This window comes from Phyllobates terribilis, unplaced genomic scaffold (assembly GCF_046119375.1).
Source record: "Phyllobates terribilis strain yellow unplaced genomic scaffold, ASM4611937v1 Scaffold_2__4_contigs__length_985480577, whole genome shotgun sequence".
NCBI classification, from domain to species: domain Eukaryota; kingdom Metazoa; phylum Chordata; class Amphibia; order Anura; family Dendrobatidae; genus Phyllobates; species Phyllobates terribilis.
The window spans coordinates 680,140,371-680,158,677 of record NW_027362762.1 but is presented as its reverse complement, the minus strand read 5'-3'; the positions used below and the strand labels follow the sequence as shown (position 1 = coordinate 680,158,677).

General features: G+C 48.1%; 1 protein-coding gene across 3 annotated transcripts in view; it reads left to right on the top strand.

Moving 5' to 3' along the window:
- LOC141224238 (zona pellucida sperm-binding protein 3 receptor-like) overlaps positions 1-18,307 on the top strand; it is a 135,921-nt gene that overhangs the window by 24,345 nt on the left and 93,269 nt on the right. For all 3 annotated transcript variants that reach the window (XM_073666892.1, XM_073666891.1, XM_073666890.1), the window contains exon 2: positions 7,831-7,929. In XM_073666892.1, coding sequence (XP_073522993.1) covers positions 7,854-7,929 — 76 coding nt within the window. In that variant the 5' untranslated portion in view covers positions 7,831-7,853. The remainder of the gene's footprint in view (positions 1-7,830; positions 7,930-18,307) is intronic.

The window sequence follows — 18,307 nt, the reverse complement described above, 5'->3', positions numbered from 1 at the left end:
CCAGCGGGCCGGTGCTGCTCTGCTTTCCCTCCTCTGTTTCTAGCAGGCTCCTGGCCAACGGGCCGGTGCTGCTCTGCTTTCTCGCCATCTCCGGGTAAGCTCCTCCGATATTCTTCTCCAGGCCTCTTGCCTCCGGGTGCGCTCTCTCTAGACTGCTCCAAGCGACACCCATCTTTGCTCTCTCCTTTTGTCTCCTCCCCCTTCGAGGGCGGTCCCGGGGCCACTTGGTGATTGTCAGCTCCAGGGGCTGTTCTTTCACGCTGACAGACACCTCTAGCATCACAGTCTCTGTTGGTGGGGGCGGCTTCCACTTTTGGCGCCATTTTCGGTCCTGGCCCACGATGGGAGGTGGCCTCTTGCCACCCTCTGGCACGCCCATAATGGCGTCCGCTCTGGCAAGGCGGGAAACCTTTGGAAATGGCGGGAATCGTCTCCCAGTGGCGGGAAACTCTGCAGATGGCGGGAAAAAGCTGTTAATGGCGGACAACCGGCGGGAGTCGACCTGTGATGGAGTCCGATGGCGGGGACCCTCCGGAGCCGGCAGGAGACTTCTTTTTGAGGTAAACTCGTTCTTTTCTTCAGGCACGCAGTACCCGGGTGTTGCGGGCACGTAATCCTGCCGACTACGCCAAAGTTGACGCGCCCCCTGGGCCATATTCTTTAGGGGAATACCCGGAGCCGGATCAGATGGGGGTTGTAGTCTCCGAGTGGCTGTGACCCGGTCCGTGCCCAGGGTGTCAAGCTCAGAGTATGTGGCAGTCCTACAGATGTTACAAAGTTCGTTATGTCGACTACGCCACCCGTTGGATTGCGGTCACTACGGCCGCCGCTGCAGCAGGGTCCGCTGAGGCTGATGGTGTTGGTGCAGCTTTAGATAGTATAACCCCCAACGGGAGGGGTATGGCCTCAGGGGGTCAGGTGCAGAGGATGGGGGTTGTGGTGGTGCAGCGTAGATGATAATTAAAGACAGAGTCGGGTTGTGCAGTTCAGGGTGTTTACTTACTGCAGATATTCCGGTCACTCCGGCCTTGAGTGACCACCCGAGCCGTGCTGCGTCCACCAGGTCCTGGATTCAGCCAACCCCCAAGCAAGTCCGGAGCGTGTCCCTGAGCCCTCCTTCTTGTCCTTTCTTCTGGCCGTCCCCACCAGGGATCCACCTAGGTCCAGCTCCCTCGGGCCTTCTGTTGGGAGACCCTTGGCCTTGGGTTCCCTGACCCTACACGTGGTTTGCCTTCAGGGTAGATGTGGTGGGTGGCCGTGGCAGATCCTGCCCACGGCCTCCGGTCTCTGGCTGAGGTGTGCTTAAGCCCCCACCAGTTTGGGATCCGGTACCCTATTGCCAACTCTTCACCCGGTGATGGACTTTGGGTTCTCAGAGTTCCTTCTTGTTTCCCCCTCTGGGTCTTTCTTGCTCCACTCTCACTCTTTCTGGGGCTTCTCTGCTCTCTGCTCTCTTCCTCTGACTTCTCACAGACTGACCCTGATCTTAGATGGTGCCCACCTTAAATACTCCCTCTATGTGTGAGCTCAGGTGACCAGCACCCAATGAGCTCCTATCTTTACCCAGGCTGCTCCTCCTATCTGCCCCTACACTACTGGGATGTACCACCCCCCTCCCACTCCAGCCAGGAACAGACTCGGTCGTACCTGCACATTTCTAAGTGGGAGTACCGTTGGTCTGCTCCTCGGAAATGGGATGTGTGTAGTGCATGCAGCTTTCTGAGCTCAGCTCCACACTCCATCCTTACCCGGGAGTGGAATATCACACCTCTGGTTGAGGTGCAATACCCCTGTAGCAGCCGAATCCTCAGGGTGCTACAATTGTCCAACATAAAATAAAGCAAAAACTGTTCAACATCCTGGTTCTTTCTTTCAATCTGTCCATTAGACTCAGGATGATACCCAGACGAAAATGACAAATGGACTCCCAACCTGTCACAAAAAGCACGCCAAACGCGAGCCACAAACTGAGGTCCTCTATCAGAAACAATATCCGTGGGAACGCCATGGAGCTTGACAATCTCCTTAACAAACGCCTTAACGAGTGTCTTGGCGCAGGGCAACTTAATGAATGGAACCAAATGAGACATCTTACTAAAACGGTCCACGACCACCCAGATGACAGTAAAACCCTCGGACACAGGAAGATAAATAATAAAATCCATTGTGAGATGCGTCCAAGGCGCACTAGGAACCTCCAGAGGGCAAAGCAACCCCGCAGCAGGAGTATGTGAAGCCTTTGACCTAGCACACATAGTACATTGATGCACCCACTTGATGACTTCCTTCTGCCATCCAGGCCACCAAAAACTGCGACTGATAAGTCTCTTAGTCTCCGAAATTCCTGGATGACCTGCCAACCGAGACTCATGACACTCCACAAACAAATCTCTCCTAAAGGCTCTAGGCACGAACAACCTCCCATGGGGAGTGTTGGATGGAGCATCATGTTGAGCTTTCAGAATCCCATTCTCCAAAACGGAGTCCAATGCCGCCACCACAACTCCTTTCTGTAAAATTCTCTCCTCCTCCTCGGCACCGACCATAGGAGAGAAGCTGCGAGATAAAGCATCGGCTTTAACATTCTTAGTACCAGGGATGTAGGTAACAGAAAAATGAAACCGAGAAAAAAAAGTGGTCACCTAGCTTGACGGGCATTCAAGCGCTTGGCAGCATCCAAATTCTTATGATCTGTGAAAACCTGAATAGGAAATCTAGCGCCTTCCAAAAAATGATGCCAATGTTCAAACGCGAGCCAGCAACTCCCGATTTCCAACATCATAATTCAGTTCGGTTTCCGAAATTTTTTTCGAAAAGAAGGCGCAAGGATGTTCTCCTAAGACAAAACTGCTCCGACCCCCACCGATGAAGCATCGACCTCGACCAAAAAAGGCTTGGTCTCATCAAGCTGCATAAGGATAGGAGCAGAACTGAACCTCTCTTTGAGATACTTAAAAGCTTCAATGGCCTCAGTAGTCCACTGGACCGTATTCGCACCTTTCCTGGTGAGATCGGTCAGAGGCTTAACAATTACAGAAAAATTCTTAATGAATTTCCTGTAATAATTGGCAAAACCCAAAAATCTCTGTATAGATTTCAAACCAATAGGCCTAGGCCATTCCTGCACAGCCTGAACCTTCACCGGGTCCATCTCAAAGCCCTCGCTGGAGACAATGTAGCCCAAAAAACTAATTTTCTGCACAGCAAACTCACATTTCTCCAGCTTAGCAAAGAGTGAATTATCACTCAATAACTGCAAGACTTCACGTACACTCTGCCAATGGGACTCTAGATCGGTGAATAAATCAAAATGTCATCCAAATACACAACCACATTCTTACCAATCAAAGGTCTCAGGATGTCATTAATAAGGTTCTGAAAAAATGCAGGTGCATTGGTAAGACCAAAAGGCATCACCAGATTCTCAAAATGACCTACCGGAGTGTAAAAAGCAGTTTTCCATTCATCACCCTCCTTCACTTGTAACAAATTGTATGCCCCCTGGAGATCAATTTTAGAGAACCACTTGGCCCCCACCAACTGGTTAAACAAGTCAGGAATTAACGGCAATGGGTAGGAATTGCGTACGGTAATCTTATTAATTTCACAAAAATCTAGACATGGACGCAAACCCCCGTCCTTTTTTTTTAACAAAGAAAAATTCAACTGCCACAGGCGACTTAGAAGGTCTAATGTGACCAGCAGCCAGGCTAGTCTGTATGTACTCCTACAAGGCCTTTCTTTCAGGGATAGTCAGATTAAACAAGCGACTCTTGGGAAGAGTAGCTCCAGGAACAAACTCAATGGCTCAATCATAATCCCTATGAGGAGGTAAAACTTGCGACTCCTTCTATGAAAAAACCCTCCAAAAATTTTGAATAGGTGCAGGTAATTCCCCTTTTTCCACAGCCGCAATGTGACCATTACAACATTTATCATAGCATTTCGGACTCCAAGACTTAATCACATTAGTAGACCAGTCCAGCAAAGGATTATGCAGTTTTAACCAAGGCAATCCTAGAACGATTTCAATTTAGTGTTTTCCTAAAACCCTTTATCAATTACATTAAGTGTTGAACCACAATCCACAAATACCTGAAATTCAATCAAATTTTCCTGAAAAGTAGTACTCCTGCAGAGCGTAAACAAGCTATACGGGCGTAACTGACCTTTTTTTTTTTCTTTACTTAAACGAAGCTCCCAATACTTAATCAAATGGTCAGCTTTACCACAATAAAGACACAATCCCTCGGCGAACCTCCGGTCTCTTTCCTTAGAGGAGAGCGACTTCGCCCCAACCTCCATTGGCTCTCCACCATCAGAGCAGATTTTCTGGGGACTAGGACTTGGCATTACAGGAGTCTTTACCTCATTCTGTCTAAATCTCAGTCTCCTATCCACACGAACAGCTAATTGCATGGCATCCTGCAGAGTCTCACGTGCGGGCAATGCAATTAGCAAATCCTTAACCCTTTCACTCAGACCAGCAAGAAATAGACATTTCAGAGCTGGATCATTCCATTTAACCTCTGAGGCCCATCTTCTGAAGTGTGTGCAATAATTTTCAACATCACCTGACCCCTGATTCAAATGCCTGAGTTCTGCCTCAGCAGATGAGATTCGATCAGAATCATCATATAATACACCCATAGCAGAAAAAAAATCTTCTACAGACCTTAAACATGGATCATTAGGTTGGACAGAAAAGGCCCACCCCTGTGGTTCTTTGCGCAAAAGTGACATAACAAAACCAATGCGCTGTGATTCATTCCCAGAGGACCTTAGTCTCAAACGAAAATATAACAAACAAGCATTTTTAAAGGAAAAAAATCTTGCTGATTACCATAAAAAAAATCAGGCAGTCCTACCTTGGGTTCCACAAAATGCGCTTCAGAACAGCTACTCACGTGTTGCTGGAGCTTGGACACCTCCAGAGACAATCCCTGCAAACGTTGAGCCAAATCCTGGACGGAAACCATACTGATCCCCGAATTTCTTTCCTTTTAGTTTTTTTGGGCTGGACTTACTGTTATGATCTGCAACATGAACTAAGGAAAGATAAGGGAAAACTGTCCCTACAGTAAAACTAAGCTGAATCCCTATGATGTAGCGGGCTGCCTGTTCCTAGCGAACAGACCCGCCTAAGTCCTCGGCTAGTCTGAGAGAAGACCTATAGCATAAGGGGAGGGGTCCCTAAAAGAACTAAGGACTGGGACAAAAATGGGACACCTCCTAAACAGAGAAGTTGTTGCAGAACACAAAAAGACAAACAGACAAAAAGTAGTAGAGGTCCCAGAAGGACCAAACGAACTTACACAGAAAGGCACAGAAGCACCTGGCTAGTGAAACAGTCAAACACTGAAGTCCAGCACAGCCAAATGGGCGGAGCTGGAATATAAAGGCAGATGGTCACGTGACACCAAAACACAAGAAGGAAAAAACAAACAGGAGGGTTCTAACAGGTACAGGCGAGAGAGACACAACTCAAATCCAGCAGAGGCAGGGGAACACTGTCAAAGTTCTGGGACAGTTTTCTCAGACCCTCCCATCTTACAGGCCCTGAGGCACGGGTTACTCTCACAAGGTGTGCAAAGTTTGGGAAGATGGTGAGGGAGTACCTTGCCGACCGCACCAACCTCCTCCGTGATTCCTTTGTGCCTTATAATTACTGGTATCCAAACTGGATACGTGGAATGAACTGGCTCTCTACGCCTTGGAGGTCCTGGCATGCCCTGCCGCTAGCGTTTTATCACAGCGGGTTTTTAGTGCCGCCCGTGGAAATATAACCGATAGGTGCATCCGCCTGTCAACTGAAAATGCTGACAGGCTGACTCTTATAAAAATGAACAAGGGCTGGATTGGGTCAGACTTCTCAACACCACCGAATGATAGCAGCGTAACCTAAACTCAAAAACAGTGTCTTTTTTTGGGATGTCTAATTCTATTCCCAAGCACCACTTCACACCCAGACATGGGTATACGCTTCCTGATTTTGTCTATTTGCTCTTTTCCTCTTCCTTCTCCTCATCCTCCATCACCATCTCATTCACCACCATATCTACCATATCACCTCCTCTACGTGTCTAGCACAGGGCATTGGAGTGCCTCCAAATTTTTGGCAGCTTTTGCATTCACTGCATAGGAAAACACTATGGGGGACCCACTTCCTAATAATGGGAACATTGTTTTTAGGAGGCTCTCCGACCTCTACATCTCTTCCAAGGGGCATTGGAGTGCCCCCAAATTTTTGGCAGCCCTTGCAGTCACTTCATGAGCAATAACAGTATAGGAGACCCACTCGTTAATAATGGGAACAACAAAGCGTAGCCGGCTGATGGCTCTCTAACAATAGCGAGGGCCGACTGCTGGCCCTTTAAGAATAGTAAGGGCCGCCTGATGGCCCTATAAAAGTAGGCTTTGTGACTTTCAGAGTCCCTCCATCATAAATGAAACAGGATGTGTCTGATAATGTGTCACACACCACATGGCCAGATAAGGTTGTAAAATGTTAAAATGACATTTGCCAGTGAATGCATTTGTCTTGGTTGAATGCAAAGCAAAGTTCAAAAACGCATCAAAAATGCTACATGTGAACATAGCCCAAGGTGTGGAGGAGCATTTTTGTATTTGTATATCTATTTTACCTTATATACAAGTCATTACCCTGGGAAGGATGTTCCTTAACATATTTCCCAGGAAAATCCATTTTGGTTTCGTATGTTTTATTGTGAGTCCGTAAAAGTGGCGTAATACCTTTGACAACGTTGTTGACAGCAGTGACCTGGGAGTCAAAAATGCTTCCAGGGGTCTTCCCCATGCTGTTCCCATGTCATTTGAGCACTGTTCGCATCGATTTGGGCAATTTTTAGGCCCCCCGCAGACCGCTGGGGGGAGCCGCTGGAAAAATGCTTGAGTTTCCCATAGACTTACATTGGGCTCGTTGCTCAGGTCGAGCATCGACCACCCGAGCATTTTAGTGCTCACCCATCACTATTAAACACCAAGTATTTAGTCATGTGATGCTACCATTGTTTTTTGGGTAAAAAAAGGTGAAATTTCAATGGCTTAGAAATACTGTATACCCATTGACCCATATATTTGACCCTCGACGGCTCATTCATTGAAGAAATGTCAGAGGTATCAGAGGCAGCATCAGAGGAAGGCCAGGTTATGGCTCCATTGCAGTATCATGGGGGGTATCTAAAGGCTGATAATGAGAGTTCTCTGGGAAAACCGAAAATATAAATTATGATATGGATTATTGTTTAGGATAGGAACCTTAGTTTTATAGGAACACTCTTAATTGTACACATAGTTATTAATTTACTCATTCCAAGAAATCATTATTTTTACAGCATCACATTTAAGTGCTGTACAATGAAAATACATCCGCAATTATAAATTGCATTTATTTTTGAGCTTATGGAGGAAAGAGAGGTAGATATCGTCACTAAATACCCTCTTACTGTTAATATGTGAATATGCAACATGAATGTTCTAGAAATCCATCTATATTGTTCTGTTCGGAAAAATGTGAAAATGATTTTGAATAGGAATGTTCTACAGCACTCGGCAGTATCACCTACACATTGAATGGAACTATGTTCTGCAACTAAATTCAAAGTGTTTTCGTCCAGCCACCGGCAGAGCAAATAACATCTGATCGATGTGGCTGACGTTTGTCGGACTCTTTCCTATCTCATATTGATGACCTATCTATACTATTGTTATCAACATGGAGTGAAAAGAGAACGCCTTTAGAATAACATCATCTTCACAAGTAGTTACCCACTAGTTATCAATACTATTATTTTTGTGCTTTATTGCCAGTATTACAGACTGACAAAAGTAACATGTCTTCTACACAAACCACTCAATGGAACCTCATCAGGATCATGTTATGTTCAACCCTTGCTGCTACTATTTACGGTAAGTCTGATTCTATATATATACACTGTATATATATGTTAGAAGTATTTTAAAATACTGTATCTACTTAACCACATTTTCTTTTGTACTTGACAGTTATTGTGAGGTGTTGTTAGTAAATACTAATGTTTGTCAGGGGGACTATGGTATTTAAAATGTAAAGTATAAAATATCTAAGCACAAATAAATTGATAATGAATGAAGATAATATAAGTTGCTTTTGAAGGTTTAAGAGTGAGGTCATTAAGGGTCAGATTTGGGCTCCCTCTACAGTGGGAGCACAAAGTTCCCATGCAAATCATAAAATCACATTGAAATCAGTAAAATATGAGACATCCCAATATTTTATACCTTTAGCTCTGATCTCTTTGTTGTCCTACAATGATATAAAGACATTAATCAACCTTAAATTTTATGTGCACCTTTACATAGAATTTTTTTTTACTGTTCATTTGCTTCCGAAATTCATACTAATATCCAGTCCGTACTGCAGAGTGTTTAAGTTCTTTTATGAAGCTCAGTGCTTTGTAAAGATGTAACAAATCAAGCAATGTTCTCCCCCTTCCTGGTTTCTGGCTCTTGGTTTTTTTCATCTCTTCTTAGTGTAAGGCTGTGTGCCCACGATGCATTTTTTAAGCGTTTCAGCAGAGGCAAAAACGCTGCAGAAACGCTTAAAAAACACTTGGTAGAAGGTTTGCCATGTTCCCCAATGATAATCCGCATGTGCTGTGCACATGCTGCGGAAATTTCTGCTGGGGATTATCATTGCGGAAAAAAACGCAGCACTACCAATTATTTTGTGGAAGTGCTGCGTTTTCGCCGCCATTGACTTGCATTAGAACGCATGGATTACGCATCACTGTATATGTAGATGCGCATTCCATGCGTTCTAATGTGCGGATGGTACCCAGGTCTAGAGGAGAGGAGACTCTCCTCCGGACCCGGGTACCATAGAACCTGTGAAAAAAAGAATAAAATAAAAAATAAATATATACTTACCTTCTGGCGGTCCGTGGTGCGCTCCTCCTCGCATGCCGGCAGTTCGCGATGGACTGAAGGACCTGCACTGAAGTCATAGTCATGTGACGGGTCACGCAACGCTGATGTCGGCAGGTCCTTCAGTGTACCGCTGCTGGCAAGGGAGAACGGAGGGAAGCAAGACAGCGCGGGCCATCAGAGGGTAAGTATATTTTTATTTTTTTATTTTTTACCATTCTTTCGGTCACAGTATATAAATCCATGCCGTTTGCAAGGATTTATATAGCGTGACCAAGTTGACAAGCACTTTCCAAGTGATGCTAAAATCGCTTGGAAAGCGCTTGTCAACCCGCATGCGGAAATGCAAGTGAACAGGGGTGGATTAAGAGTAGCAAGGGCCTCGGGCAGTTTAGAAGGCGCGCCCCCCCCCCCACACACACCTGATTTTTCACGTGACATGTCACATGATCCCCTGTGATAGATCATGTGATAGTTCACGTGAAATTAATTTGGCACAATATTAATTATAATATTTTTTTTAGGCTGTGTGCCCACTATACGTTTTTTAAGCGTTTCCGCAGCGGCAATTTCGCTGCAGAAACGCTTAAAAAACGCTTGGTAGAAGGCCTGCCATGTTCCCCAATGATAATCCGCAGCATTACCAATTATTTTGCGGAAGCGCGGCGTTTTCGCCGCCATTGACTTGCATTAGAACGCATGGAATCCGCATCCCTGCATCTGTAGATTCGGAATCCATGCATTTCAATGTGCGGATGGTACCCGGGTGTGGAGGACAGGAGACTCTCCTCCGGACCTGGGTACCATAGAACCTGTAAAAAAAGAATAAAATAAAAAATAAATATTATACTTACCTTCTGATGGCCCCCGGTGTCTTTATCCAATGCGTCCTGGCTTGCCGGCAGCTCGCGGTAGACTAAAGGACCTGTGGTGATGTAATTTAGTCATGTGACGGGTCACGCGACCGCTGACGTCGGCAGGCCATCAGAAGGTAATTATATATTTTTTATTTTTTACCATTCTTTTACGGTCACACTATATAAATCCATGCTGGTTGCATGGATTTATATAGTGTAACCAAGTTGTCAAGCACTTTCCAAGTGATGCTAAAATCGCTTGGAAAGTGCTTGTCAACCCGCATGCAGAAATGCATGTGAAGAACGCTTCACATCCGCATGTCCCTGGCAAGAAAAACGCATGTACAATCCGCATGTAAAATCCGCATGTACAATCCGCATGCGTTTTTTCTGCCAGGGAGATGCAGAAACGCAAAAAAAAAATGCGGAACATTTCTGTATCATGGGCACATAGCCTTACATTAATTGTATGACTCAATATTGAGCACACGTAGCCATCTATACACAGCAGGATGCTGCACGGTGCCATCTATACACAGCGGGAGGCCGCACGAAGCCATCTATCCACAGCGGGAGGCCGCACGTAGCCATCTATTCACAGCTGGAGGCCGCACGTAGCCATCTATACACAGCGGGAGGCTGCACGTAGCCATCTATACACAGTGGGAGGCCGCACGTAGCCATCTATACACAGCGGGAGGTGGCACGGCGCCATCTATACACAGCAGGAGGCTGCACGGCGCCATCTATACACAGCAGGGGGCCGCACGGCGCCATCTATACACAGCAGGGGGCCGCACGGCGCCATCTATACAAAGCAGGGGGCCGCACGACGCCATCTATGCACAGCAGGGGGCCGCACGGCACCATCTATACACAGCAGGGGGCCGCACGGCGCCAACTATACACAGCAGGGGCCGCACGGCGCCATCTATACACTGCGGGAGGCCGCACGGCGCCATCTATACACAGCAGGGGGCCGCACGGCGCCATCTATACACAGCAGGGGGCCGCACGGCGCCATCTATACACAGCAGGAGGCCGCACGACGCCATCTATCCACAGCAGGGGGCCGCACGGCATCATCTATACACAGCAGGGGGCCGCACGGCGCCATCTATACACAGCAGGGGCCGCACGGCGCCATCTATACACAGCGGGAAGCCGCACGGCGCCATCTATACACAGCAGGAGGCCGCACGGCGCCATCTATACACAGCAGGAGGCCGCACGGATCCATCTATACACAGCCGGAGGCCGCACGGCACCATCTATACACAGCAGGGGGCCGCACGGCGCCATCTATACACAGCAGGGGGCCGCACGGCGCCATCTATACACAGCAGGGGGCCGCACGGCGCCATCTATACACAGCAGGGGGCCGCACGGTGCCATCTATACACAGCAGGGGGCCGCACGACGCCATCTATGCACAGCAGGGGGCCGCACGGCACCATCTATTCACAGCAGGGGGCCGCACGGCACCATCTATACACAGCAGGGGCCGCACGGCGCCATCTATACACAGCAGGGGGCCGCACGGCGCCATCTATACACAGCAGGGGGCCACACGACGCCATCTATCCACAGCAGGGGGCCGCACGGCATCATCTATACACAGCAGGGGGCCGCACGGCGCCATCTATACACAGCGGGAGGCCGCACGGCGCCATCTATACACAGCCGCAGGCCGCACGGCGCCATCTATACACAGCAGGAGGCCGCACGGCGCCATCTATACACAGCCGGAGGCCGCACGGCACCATCTATACACAGCAGGGGGCCGCACGGCGCCATCTATACACAGCAGGGGGCCGCACGGCGCCATCTATACACAGCAGGGGGCCGCACGGCGCCATCTATACACAGCAGGGGGCCGCACGACGCCATCTATGCACAGCAGGGGGCCGCACGGCATCATCTATACCCAGCAGGGGCCACACGGCACCATCTACACACAGCAGGGGCCACACGGCGCCATCTATACACAGCGGGAAGCCGCACGGCGCCATCTTTACACAGCCGCAGGCCGCACGGCGCCATCTATACACAGCAGGAGGCCGCACGGCGCCATCTATACACAGCCGGAGGCCGCACGGCACCATCTATACACAGCAGGGGGCCGCACGGCACCATCTATACACAGCAGGGGGCCGCACAGCGCCATCTATACACAGCAGGGGGCCGCACGGCGCCATCTATACACAGCAGGGGGCCGCACGGCGCCATCTATACACAGCAGGAGGCCGCACGGCGCCATCTATACACAGCAGGAGGCCGCACGGTGCCATCTATACACAGCAGGGGGCCGCACGGCGCAATCTACACACAGCAGGAGGCCGCACGGCGCCATCTATAGACAGCGGGAGGCCGCACGGCGCCATCTATACACAGCGGGATGCCGCACGGCGCCATCTATACACAGCAGGGGGCCGCACGGCGCCATCTATACACAGCAGGGGGCCGCACAGCGCCATCTATACACAGCAGGGGTCCGCACGGCGCCATCTATACACAGCAGGGGGCCGCACGGCGCCATCTATACACAGCGGGAGGCGGCACAGCGCCATCTATACACAGTGGGAGGCCGCACGGCGCCCCCCCAGAGACAGCAGGAGACCGCACGGCGCCAACTATACTCAGCAGGAGGCCGCACGCAGTCACGCATGCAATCACGCACACACACAAACATATACAGACATATACATACACGCATAAATACATTTGAAACACAAAAATACATATAAACAGACATCACACACACACACACACACACTCACACTCACCATCCCCCGGCTCCATTCCTCCTGCCTGCTCTGACTTCTCCGTTGCAGCAGTGCAGGCCGGGCGCGCACCCCGTGACGTCACAGCTAGGAGACACGGCTGCGCACAGGGCCGTGTCTCCTAGCAGTGACGCGGCCGGGCCAGCACAGGGAAGTTAACTGCTGCAGTGCTGGCCCGGCCGATGAAGAAGTAGCGGCCGTGCGCCGCTGCTGGGGGAGCGGTCCGGGGCCCCCCCTCCCGTCAATGCTACCGGTATGTGCCGCGACGGCCCGCACATATAATGAGGGCAATCCAGCAATAGACACCCTGCCCGGAGCCGCGGGCCCCCTGAAGGCTTGGGGCCCCGGGCGGTTGCCCGGATTGCCCTCATTATAATCCGCCTATGGAAGTGAAGAACGCTTCACTTCCGCATGTCCCTGGCAGGAAAACGCATATACAATCCTGAGCATTTCTGCATCATGGGCACATAGCCTTAGAGATAGCTGCATTGGAAGGGAAGTGGGTTGTACACAGATCTCAAGAGTGGTGAGAGGGAAACGTAGTTACAGTCCTAGGGAGTCCAAAACTAACAGAAGAGATGGCGGAAAGCATGTGAAGAAGAAATGAGTTCAGGATAGACGCTGTGCTGATATACTACAGTATGTTTAAGTTACTAAATACGGTAGCTCCCTGGATACACACAGATCTCACATCCAGCCTATACTTAATGGAGGGACACTCCTACAATTATAAAAATCAAAGCTTGGATCTGGCTGAATACTGTGTATCAGAGGGTCTGAAAATGAATGAAGGAATACGACTTGCAGGCTGAAACTTTATTTTATTTGCTATTTTATTAACTAGAGGTTATCACTAATATATGTAAAATATATTTTTCCATTTCAAAGGCCATAGACTTTTAAGAAGGAACTATTAAAGTGTTTTTTTCCCAATTATCTCCATTTAGGGGGTTCTAGTAAATTTAGTCAGCTGCATGACTTTGGCTAGAAGTTTCATTCTCAGGGACAAGGGACGCTTAGTCTAGTTGTCATTAAGAGTACTTTTAGTGGGATCTGCATCAGATGGACCACCCGAGGTAAAAAATTTATTAATTATAATATTGACATCCATTTACAGTGGGTGAAATAAGTATTGAACACGTCACCAATTTTCTAAGTAAATATATTTCTAAAGGTGCTATTGACAAAATTCTCACCAGGTGTTGGTAACAACCCATCCAATCCACACAGTTAAAGTCGTCAAACCATAAATGAAGTTATGTATAATAATGAGAAATTAAGCAGGGAAAAAGTATTTGACAAGCTTACTGAAATTGAATTAATACTTCACACAAAAGCCTTTGTTTGTGATGACAGCTTCAAGATGCCTCCTGTATGGAGAAACTAGGCGCATGCATTGCTCAGGTGTGATTTTGGACCATTATTCCACACAAACACTCTTCAAATCCAGAAGGTTCGGGGGCTCCTTCTATGAACGCTGAGCTTTAGCTACTTACATAAATTTTCTGTTAGATTCAGGTCAGGTGATTGCCTGGGACATTCTAGCAGCTTTATTTTCTTTCTCTGAAACCAATTGAGAGTTTCCTTGGCTGTGTGCTTGGTATTATTGTCTTGCTGAGATGTCCAATCTCATTTCCTCTTTATCATCGTGATAGATGGTAACAAATTTTTAGCAAGAATGTCTCGGTACATTTGTCCATTCGGCCCACCTTCAATTATATGAAGTTTGCCAGTGCCGTATGCTAAAAAATAGCCCCACAACATGATGTTCCCACCTCCAAACTTCACTGTTGACATGGTGTTTTTGGGGATGCAGTATCTTTTGACCTCCAAACATGGTGTGTATTATGGCATCCAAAGAGTTCAATTTTGACCAGTATTTCACAGGCTTGTCTAAATGTTGTTGAGCAAATTTTAAATGTACTTGAATATGCTTTTTGTTCAGCAATATAGTCTTGTGTCATAAGCGTGCATATAAGCCATGGACACTGAGTGCATTACTTATAGTGGCTTGAGAAAGTATTCATCCCCCTTGGCATTTTTCATTTTTAGCTACCTTACAACCTGGAATTTCACTGGATTTTTTGAGGGTTTGCATCAGTTCATGTAAAGGACATGCCTACAACTGTGAACATTTGGTTTTCTTTTAATTGTGAAGCAAACAACAAATAGAACAAAATAACTGAAAACTTCAACGTGTATACACCCTTAAAGTCAGTACTTTGTAGACACTCCTTTTGCTGCAATTACAGCTGCAAGTTGCTTTGGATACGTCTCTATGAGCTTTCCACATCTGGCCACTGGGATTTTTGCCCATTCCTCAAGGCAAAACTGCTTCAACTTCTTCAAGTTAGATGGTTTTCTCTAGTGAACAGCAATCTTCAAGTTTGACCACAGATTCTCAATTGGATTAAGGTCTGGGCTTTGACTAGGCCACTCCAAAACATTTGCACGTTTCCCCTTAAACCACTCGAGTGTTGCTTTAGCAGTATGCTTTGGGTCATTTTCTTGTTGGAATGTGAACCTCTGTCCCAGTATCAAGTCACTGAAAGACAAACAGGCTTTGCTCAAGAATATCCCTGTGCTTCACACCATCCATTTTCCCTCAACTCGGACCATTTTCCCTTTCCCTATTGCCGAAAAATGGTATTCTTGGTGTGATGAGCTGTGTTGGTTTGGCGCCAGACATAGCATTTACCTTAGTGGCCAAAAAGTTAAATTTTGGTCTCATCTGATCACAGCACCTTCCTCAATACATTTGGACGGTCTCCCACATGTCTTTTGGGCAAACTCAAAATGAGCATTACAATTTTTGTATGTAAGTAAAGGCTTTGTTTTGCCCTCTCTGCATTGTACAGCTTTTTGAGGTCATATCCATTTGATGATAATTGTTTTGATGGTGTTCCGGGGATCATCAGAGATTGGGATATTTTTTTAAAACCCAACACTGACTTGTACTTCTCAACAGCTTTGTCCCTGACTTGTTTGGAGATCTCTTTAGTCTTCATGTTGTTGTTTGGTTAGTGGTGCATCTTGCTTAATTGTGTTGCAGCCTCTGTGGCCTTTCAGAAAAGGTGTGTATATACTGACAAACCATGTGACACTCGCACCAGAAATTTGTAGGGGCTTCATAGCAAAAGGGGTGAATACATATGCACATGGCAATTTGTAGTTATTTGATCCCATAAATTTAATTTATGCCTATATTTTTCTCACTTCACTTCACCAACTTAGACTATTTAGTGTTGATGCCTCACACACAAATAGGATTACAAAAATATTTAAACACAGGTTGTAATGTAACAAAATAGGTAAATGACAAAGGGGTAAATACCTTCGCCAACCACTGTAATGTATTCTTTGAAACAATTGTACCTGCTGATTCCCGGCCTTTCTGTAGCTCCCCACAGGTGGTCCTTGTCCCTTGGAAAACTCTTCTGATAATTCTTTTCACTTCTCTATCTGAAATCTTGCGGGGTGCCACAGGTTGTAGCCGGTTTATAGTGAAATGAGGTTCTTTCCACTTCTGGATTGTGGCCCCAACAGTGCTCACTGGAACCTTCAGTAGCTTAGAAATTCTTCTGTAACAATAAGATTGCAAAGGTCTTAAGACAGCTCACTGGTTTTACCCACCATGAGATGTTTGTGTGTAACTTGTGTGGCTATATTATTTTTCACTAAGTGGCAGAATTGCTTTCTGGGCAGTTTGGGCAGCATGTATCCGCTGACAGTGTCACGATTCTACCCCTCAATGTGTCTGTGATGCAGTTACTGACAGCTCAGCTGTCCAATCTGGTGCTGGGGCATGCTGAGCTGTCGATGTTTTGATTGACAGTTCAGCTGGCCAATCTGAGACTGGGAGGTTCTGGGCTGCCTTCAGATGTTCCCTGTTCCAGGTGATTGCCTAGCTACTTAGCTGGGCTGTCAGTCCCAGATATCTGCCAGATGCACATTCATCTCTGTGTAGTTTGTCTCTCTGTGCCTTGTGTTCTGCTTGTGGATCTTTTTTCTGCCTGAACTTGCACCTCGCTCTGACTTATTGTTTTGCCTGCTCCCTTTGCTCTAATCTAATGCTTTCATCCTAGTATTCTGACCTCGGACCATTACCTGACTATGCCTTTGTCTTTTCTCACTGTTTATCACGTACCCTCCTAGCTTTTGACCTCGGACTCCTTGACTATCCTGACTCTCGGCTTGTCAGCAAGAAGTGATTCAGCGCCACAGACAGATTCCCTTTAAATTAACACTGAAATCTATGTTACGTAACAGTGCCTATAAAATCACACAGTCTTATACCATCTGCTACCATCTTATACCATCTGCTTTTATAAGGTCTTGTTAACACTTTTCTTTACAGTCTTACATGTGCTTATTTAGTTAAAATGGAGACAAAGAGAGTCTGTCTTCTATCTACGATTTTATAGTACACATTATGAATCTGACGCGCCCCCTGGGCCGTGGGGTACCCGGTGCCTGGCCGGCAGATTCTGGGGGATGTCACAGTGGCAATGACCTGGTCCGTGACCCAGGGCGGTCAATCAAAAGGGGATTATTTACAGGGGATTTATGTACAAAGTTCGTGACGCCACCTGTGGTATGCGGCTAAAGGGAGCCGCCGCTGCGGATCAGGTCCTTTGGAGCGGTACAGGTAGAGCTTAGCTCCAGGGCAGTGTAGATGTTATAGGTTGTGCTGGGTGTTGTAGTGCAGGGGGTGATGGCGCAGACAATAATCACAGAGACAGTGGGGTGAAGTCTTCCGAGTTTACTCACAGTTGTTAAGTTCCTCAGGTTGCACTGTCCAGCTGTTTTGAAAACACAACTTTTCTGCTTTACCCCTACGGGTAACTATATACAGTTTCTGTAAACAGCCAGTTCAAAAGTGAGGTTCCCGCTGGGGGAACTCCTGATTCTTACCGACTGACCCAGCCGGGTCTTCAGCTTTGTTCTGCGGGGGCATGTCCTTTCTCTCCTTCGCCACCTTGTAGACTTGAAGGGCATACCACCCGCGCTCCCCCTTATGACACGGTCACTGGGATAGAGGTCTCGGCCGGGATGCCCCTGTTGGAGGTGGGGTTCTACGTCCCGCCGGTTGACGAAGACGTCTCGATCCATCTGTGGCTCTCGGATGAAGCCCCACCAGGCGTCCAAGTCAAACTTCACTATTATCCCCTCCAGACGGGGACTGGGTGTAGTGGACTTTACCTGGCGGGCCCGAGTCTTGGCCGCCATGTTCCTGGCCTCCATGCGCTCCCACCGTACCTGCCAGTCATATCGCTCCTTTTCCAGCTGCAGGAGCTCCCTCCTGCAGTGCTCTTCCCTCCGGAGTGCCTGAGCCTGCGTCTCCCTCGGGAACTCCATGAGGTCCCCTTCCCGGTCATCCCACCAGAACTCCTCTCCTCCTGGGCAGGCGACCGGGGGTGCAGGCGTGGGCGTCAGAGGGAGTCCTCCCTGGTCGGTGTTCCTGGCGGACCAATCATACATGGGGCCTCTGTAGGCCCACTCAGGTGCGTGGGCTGGTGGCTCCAGTAGGGGGCCCAGGAGCAGGTCAGCGGAGCAGGCGCCCGGGTGGTATGGGGATTCCGCCTAGGGATCGAGGAGTGGATCGGTGGAGCTGGCCAGGTGATAGGGTGATTCTGCCAGGGGATCGCGGAGGTGGTCGGTGGAACAGGCGCCCGGTGTAGTGGATTCTGGGCCTGGGCGCAAGTCACGAGCGTGCGCGCCCGGGTATGGAGGCGCCGCCAG